Source organism: Populus euphratica, unplaced genomic scaffold (genome assembly GCF_000495115.2).
Source record: "Populus euphratica unplaced genomic scaffold, PopEup_1.0 scaffold447.1, whole genome shotgun sequence".
In the NCBI taxonomy this organism is placed as follows: Eukaryota; Viridiplantae; Streptophyta; class Magnoliopsida; order Malpighiales; family Salicaceae; genus Populus; species Populus euphratica.
In genome coordinates this window covers 67,325-74,463 of record NW_011500335.1, presented here as the reverse complement: position 1 = coordinate 74,463, position 7,139 = coordinate 67,325, and the positions used below count along the sequence as shown (strand labels likewise).

The 7,139-nt window shown below is 35.4% G+C and overlaps 1 protein-coding gene across 6 annotated transcripts; it reads right to left on the bottom strand.

The window, feature by feature from the left end:
• On the bottom strand, positions 1 to 6,916 carry CIPK3 (CBL-interacting protein kinase 3). Of its 6 annotated transcripts, none has more exons than XM_011010080.1 (15): positions 6,762 to 6,916; positions 5,374 to 5,607; positions 5,067 to 5,129; positions 4,470 to 4,541; positions 4,010 to 4,117; positions 3,829 to 3,909; positions 3,413 to 3,466; positions 3,185 to 3,310; positions 3,013 to 3,102; positions 2,095 to 2,217; positions 1,840 to 1,953; positions 1,008 to 1,124; positions 860 to 916; positions 687 to 761; positions 1 to 458 (listed from the first exon to the last, which is right to left on the bottom strand). In XM_011010080.1, the coding sequence occupies exons 3-15, from the start codon at positions 5,106 to 5,108 to the stop codon at positions 384 to 386; spliced, it is 1,134 nt and encodes a 377-aa protein (XP_011008382.1). In that variant the 5' UTR covers positions 5,109 to 5,129; positions 5,374 to 5,607; positions 6,762 to 6,916; the 3' UTR covers positions 1 to 383. The 6 variants fall into 6 exon arrangements, with proteins under 6 accessions (XP_011008382.1, XP_011008376.1, XP_011008381.1 ...); XM_011010074.1 differs by having other exon boundaries at positions 5,379 to 5,607; XM_011010079.1 differs by having other exon boundaries at positions 1,008 to 1,121; positions 5,379 to 5,607; positions 6,762 to 6,915.
• Positions 6,917 to 7,139: the final 223 nt, after the last annotated feature.

Sequence of the window (7,139 nt, the reverse complement as noted above, 5' to 3'; positions counted from 1 at the left end):
TACTGGAGAATTAAGAAATTGACATGGAGAAAGGAAATAATAGTAAACACAATCTTCTTCTGAGTAAAGTTTCCAAGAAAAAGGAGCAACAGGAATTACACTACTTTCATCAATTTGAAATCTTCCTATCGATGAGGAAAACAAACCACCCCATGAAAATGAGAAAAACAAACAGGACTATGAGAAGCATCCATGTTTCCCAGCATGAATAATAAGGAAACAAGTGGAGAAGCCAAGTCTGCCAAATTCTATGGAATGAGAAAATATTTCCAGGGAAAGGGATGAAAAAAAAACAAAAGGAACAAAGATGTAGGGCTCATATAGCACATTTGCATCGGTGCCATTAATGGATGTACTTGTACACTTCAAAATTGGCACAACTTTTACTTCGTTTCTTGCATGTCCTCCTCGGTTTTCCAGACAACATCATCAAGGCAGGTTGAAAGGTTTTTATAGAACTGCAGAAGACAAGGAACAAGAAAGACGGAGATATAAACCGTTTCTAACTTGAATGAGACCACAAACTGTGGATGTTCTGGTTCAGGATAATCATCTAAGACATTGTCAATATATAATTAAAATGACAAATCATGCATGCACCTATTGGTTGTTGGGTACCATTTCGTTTAACAAGAGCAAGATGCAATTGGATGAATTAAATGAAAAGGAAGAGAAGGAAATTAAACCTTATGGAACTCCAAAGTGTCTCCCTTTGCTTTACGCACTTCAACCATATGAAGGGAAGGTGCCACTTGAAATATCTGATTGAAATGTATTAAACTGTGAATTAATACCACAAAATGACTATGGACTTGACTTTGGCAGCATTAGTAAGTTTAATCATAAGTTTGTCACAGACCTCGGTAGCAACATTAAGGTTTCCCTTTCTCCCAGCCTTCACATTCTCAAGCCTCATCTAAGAAAGACAACGATAACCTTAAGCATTACCTCAGACCTTTTTAATTTTAGTCGTCAAATGAATGATGAATACTTTATGCATTTGTTACCTTGTAATTTTTCTTGCGGACATCAAAACCAAGGGGCTTGGCAGCTTCTTCGATCTTGTGAATTATTTCATTGGCAGGGCATCTAGACGTGAACCTTGTTTCCCTCTTAAATTCCTGCCGCAAGTCGCATAATCACAAACATATGAGCTCCAATATTTAACAGAATTGCAAAAAAAATTGACAATATAAACCTATCATATGGCCTATCACCTACAAAAAAAATCCTCATTTAAACGACTCAGATGCTGTTAGGTAGCCAATGCTACTTTGTTGATAGTGCAGAATAATACTACTTTCATAACAGAGGCTTCTAATTTCAGTCTATAATAATCTCTCACTATAATTGACAAAGCCGGATATCTCTAATTGTCTGGAAGGAACTTCAAAAAATAATTAATGATCCGTTTTCTTGTTTATGCCTCGAATGGATAAACACATGGACAATACTAGAGTCTCATTGCAGTAAGAGATCCTGGATTGGTTCATACTCTAAAACATTTATTAATCCCTTCATAGGTGACAACATATATCATACTTATCGTTGATTTGGCAAGTTAATGTATCTCTGAAATATTTAAATGACTAGGGAAACAAGGAAAGGCATACAGCTGCGTAAGCATGCAGACACAACACCAAAGAAACAGACACTCCCCCAACTGCCAGACCATATCCGCATAAGAATGTGACAATATGTCACCATCATCTCTTATTTCCACGGAAGCAGGAAGCTGATGTTTAATGTACTTGCATTAAAACATGCATCATCCACTAGAATACAATAAATCAGGTTTTAAAGGTTATGACATAAAGAAAAGCCTTTCAACAAACAAACCTGTTCTCCATCAAACAAATTCCCAAGATTTAGTCCTTTAGACATAGAAATTAACTCAAATGCATTCATAGCTGTTGGTTGCTCTTCTTCCTTCTTCTCTGTTACATGGTGTTCCTGTTGCAAGGACAACAGTAAGATTTAATAAACAATATTGTCAAGAAGTGCAAGAAATTGTTAACACTTCCTTCAAATTGTGTACTACTTTTTTTTTTTTTTTTTGCTAGTTCAAATATAAAAAGCTCGTCTTAAACTCACTTCTGAGTCCTTAAAAACAGCTTCAACATCATCCAAGTTGGTGTCCTCTTTCTCTTCAAACACAGGAGGCTTATAACCTATCTTAAACCATTCATCTACCAGGATTTCAGGTATGGTGATGCGCTGCCATAAAAACAAATAGTAAATTGAGAAAAATTATAAAACAATGTGAAGTTGTGAGTAATGTTAATATTTTCATGCATTGAGGCCATTTTAAAGCATTTAAAATCCCAGACTTCTTGGAACATACTTTTTTTTAAAAAAAAAAGGTCTTAACAGCATATGCTTGATGCAGCCAATGCATATGCAGTAAACAAAGAATCAGAAGCAATATCTGACCTAGGTAATGCAAACATCATGACACTTTTTACACATCACTTGCAGATTAGAGAAGTTGTCCAGGCATCCTAATGATATCCACTGCAGTAACAACCTTTCAGTGTTCTAACCTTGCTACCTGATCACATCTCTGAAGATTTAATCTCAGTTATGCAACATTCACATGCCTAGACTCTGGGAAGCTTTTACATAAAGTTCTATTTGAAGTATAGATGCAACAAATTAGCATGAAAACTGGATAGGCTCTATTTGTCCAACAACAGTGTTATGGCAGCATTGGGATCAGAGCAGCTATTCCTTGTGCCAATTATGATGAAAATGAATAAACATAAATTAAAATGCACATACCATTCTTTGCAGTGATTTATCATATATAAATTTCTGAGACTCATTTTGATGAAATTTTGGTAGCATCTAAGAAGAGAAATTTTGGTAGAATTCTCTTACTTTTTGAAAAGAAGAGTTGTCAACCACTAGTTAATGTAGAAATCCTTTCTTTTTTCCTCCATTCTAAGATGCAGGAAATTTATTATAATCAGAAGCTCAAGCAAGGAATGTTAATAAAGCATGACTACTCACAGTCATAGGGTTGGGATCCAAAATTGGAGTTATCAATTTCATAGCAGCAAAAGAGAGCCAAGGGGGGCAAGTAAATTCAGCTGCTGAGATCTGTATTTGGCAGAAGTAAAGTCAAAACCAGAGGGCACAGGAAAGGGGGAGAACAGTTTTATCAAATTTGTAAAATGCTCACTTTTTTATACAGGTTCATAACATTTGAATCATCGAAAGGCAAATACCCTGCCAGCAATACAAAAAGTATCACTCCACATGACCACAAATCTGCAGTAGTCCCATCGTAACCTCTATCATTAAGAACCTAAACAGCAACACAGAAAATAATTAGAGGTATAAATGTGCCAAAGGCTTAAAAGGCAAACATATATGATCAAGAACTGTAGCATATAACCGCCATCCAAACCTCGGGAGCGACATAATTTGGAGTTCCACAAGTTGTATGAAGTAGGCCATCATCCTGCCAAAAAAGAACCGGTTAGTAAAAAAAATGCTTTCCTTGCAGGAGTCACAGAAGAGACTTTTAAAAACAACAAAAATATGATTTCCATGAAAGAAAAAAAAAGTAACTGTAAGGAAATAGTTCTTATCAGTAACCTTAAACAGGATTAATTTCTGCCAGGCCTATTTTTATTGGCAAAGCTTGTATTTGAGAATAAGCATAGCATAGGCCGCTTTCCTTATTCATAAGCTTCAGTACATCCCAGCCAGCTTTAATGAAGGTTGTTATTTTGTACCAATCAAATTGATAATATCCATAATAGGGACTTGGTTGGCAGAACTATAAGACTTCAAATGAGATGAAGAATTGATGATAGTTACCCTGACTTGTTGGGACAGCGCACTCAGACCAAAATCTGAAACTTTGAGGTTCCCATAAGCATCCAACAACAAATTTTCTGGCTGCAACACCCAAAAAAAAAGCAAAAGAACAATGAAGGTCATGATGAACAAAAATAAACAACCTATTTACATGTTACAGGGTGATTAAAGTTCTGAGTACCTTAAGGTCTCTGTGAAAAACACCCCTGCTGTGGCAATAGTCCACTACATTGATAAGCTGCTGGAAATATCTCCGAGCTTCATCTTCTCTCATCCGTCCATGGTTTACCTTAGTAGAATTGAAACAGAAAAATTATACATGCAAAGAAATGCTCCGTAATTGGTATGAAAATAAAGAGTCAAAAGAAACTTCCAGTCCTTTTAATGTTTTGGTTCCAATCAACACAAGATTGCATTATTATAAACAAAAACAAAAAATGCACTGATGATTACAACTAAGATTGTAATTGTCAATGATAAGGAGATAAGCCTTAACAGGTGTACAACAAATTTCTAGTACTTGTAATAGCATCCAACATATAATTCCCACAACTCTACCAAGGATATTGAGCCAGTAAAACTGGTAGAGCATAAACTAGTGGGAAAAAAAAAAAAAGGTTTGATAACAATACAAAACTTACAATTTTGTCAAAAAGCTCTCCCCCGGTGACAAACTCCAAAACAATAAATATCTTTGTCTTACTTCCCATCACCTGAAAATCAACATTTTTTTCTGCTAAAGCTTAGAGGAAGATTTATATCAAAATACTGATTTACATAACACAAATAAGATAGCTACTGACTCTTTGAAATAAAGTTTAATTCGAGGCTAAAATAGGCAAAAAGATCACGAGGTCAAACCTAACAATTATTTAGAAATCAAATGTCATTTAAGGTAACTTTTACAAGCACGCTTGATTCCGTCACTATTTCTATAAAAGACAATCCTTCATTTTTTACACTGATGCTAGAACTTAACTCATATGGAAAAAATGGGACAACTGGATACTGAACAAAATTACTGTTCATAGTCTTGGCCAAAAACATGTAGGAACAGAACCAGAAAATCTTATGTTGCTCCCATTTGGTAGAGAAGGATGCAAGGGAAGACTAATTATAAGGATATGCATAAAACATATAGCTCCCATTTGGTAGAGAAGGATGCAAGGGAAGACTAATTTTAAGGATAAGCATAGAGCATATAGCTTGTAATAAATGCTGAAGACTAAGAGAGGGACCTCATATAATCGAACAACATTTGGATGCTTGATAAGCTTCATTGTCTCAATCTCCCGCTTGATCTGTCAGAACAACGGCAATTTTAGAATTCTGGGACAATATTGGAACACCTTTTCTGGTGGTAGCATAAATATAAAATAAAAGAAGTTTATAGGATCCAAAATGGAAAAAAGGGCCAGAATCTTCCAGAAGTGTACGAGAAAGCAATTGAAAAACAAACATAGATAATGCATATAGTATCAGTTTCTCTTGAGACATGTAAAGCAGTGAGAAACAAACAATATGTCATAAAAAGAATTGACTAACCAGACCTGTTCAGCCATCTTGTGTTTGAGAACCTTCTCTTTATCAAGGATCTTCAGGGCCACAGGTTCCCCCGTCTCAGAATTCCTCGCAAACTTTACTTTTGCAAACGTTCCTTCACCAATTGTCCTTCCCAGTTCATATTTACCCACTCTACGCTTGATTTTAGGTTGACTCATGCTTTGTTTATGGGTTCAACACTCTTATTCTTGCAGTTATGCAAACTTCTAACTCTTCCTGAAATGCATAAGAAAGAGTAAGTGCCAGACCAATACAGCAATAAAGTTCAACAAACATGGGATCTGTTGAGCATATCCCCATTTGTGACCTGAAATGGTCAAGACTTGGCTGGTTCTGGATGATTTTAAGGTTTGCATTACATTTTCTGGAGATTACAACAATCAAAAACCTTTCCATATTGTATAGCTCAATTAATATAGCAGATCAACCAATACAAAGAAACAACAAAGACTAAAAATGCCACAAAATGTGAACACAAGGAACTTAGAGCAAGATAGAAAAAAAAGCCATACTATGCAGAAAAGGTCTACATCAACAACCTAATGACAAGCAAACAAATAATCCAAAGTGATAAGAACCAATGAGAAGCTAGAAAACACCCTGCCCAGTTGCCATTTTATCAGTACGGTGAATAGATCAGGTTGCCAAAACATAACCAGAAAAATATCGAGGAGGAGGTGAAACAAAACGACAAAAAAACACAAGTATCTAAGTTGAAAATCTTGAACTGGGAAAACAAAGAACTTAAAAATGTCTTCACCAATTAAGACAGATACTGAAAACACAATCAAATCAAGATTAAGTGAATTAACCTCAAATCCAATTGCAACCAGAGCCATCAAAATGCCCACGGAAGTGGAATTTAGACTAGAAACATCTCAGTATTCAATCAAAGACTGCTTATAAAAGCAATAAATAAATACTTTATAGTTTATAATTAACAAATAAAAAATGAGTTTAAAACTACTAAACAGAATCTTCCTCTGAAACACCATTTTAAAAATAAGAAACTATAGCTGAAGTTCAAGAAACTCAAGAGAACTCAAAGTTCTTGCCAACTTTACAAATTCCCAACTCCAAAAACAAAAACCCAAATCAAATTGTACAACAACTAACACATTAAAAAGCAAAGATAGGACCTTTTTCCAAAAACAAAGGCCCAAGAATTATACTGGAAAGAAGGAAAGAAAAGGCCTCTTGTGGTAATAAAAAGAAGGAAGCTTTTAGCTTCAGAGAGAGATAAAAAAAAATAAGTAAAAACGTCAAAGACGAGTTTCAAAGCAAGTTCAACATAGAAAACATATCTTACACAATGGATAAATAATGACTATGAAATAATAACAATGATTAGAAGGAGAGAGAGGATGTACTTGAGCAAGACTTTTAAAATATGGGGACTGAGAGAGGCTGAGAGATAAGCAAGAAAGGCTGGAAATTATTGCTTCAGAATCGGCTTTTGAGATGACTGAAAAGGCAGGGTAAGGCAAAGGAAAAGGCAATGAGGTGAGAGTGGATTTGATGATTTATAGTAACCTTGTTGATGATGATCTCCTCCTGGCCTCTGCAACCAGACAAATGTTTGCCTACAACTGTACTCTACTCTACCTGTCTTAATTTTACTGCCATAATTTACAGCGACACAAGCACGTGTCTACTAATGGAAGTAGTGAGAGCAAATGCTTGACGTTAGCTGGCTGGCAGGAGTTTAGATGGAAAGAAATATACCTCCTATCTGTTGATGATTTTGC

Bases quoted from the DNA above. Each gene is read 5' to 3' on its own strand.
- CIPK3 (XM_011010074.1), bottom strand. From the start codon at position 5,549: ATGAGTCAACCTAAAATCAAGCGTAGAGTGGGTAAATATGAACTGGGA. The intron at 5,130-5,378 runs GTCTGGTTAGTC...TTGTTCTGACAG, and splicing joins AACACAAGATGGCTGAACAG to ATCAAGCGGGAGATTGAGAC. The intron at 2,218-3,012 runs GTGAGTAGTCAT...TTTTTATGGCAG, and splicing joins TGGATCCCAACCCTATGACT to CGCATCACCATACCTGAAAT.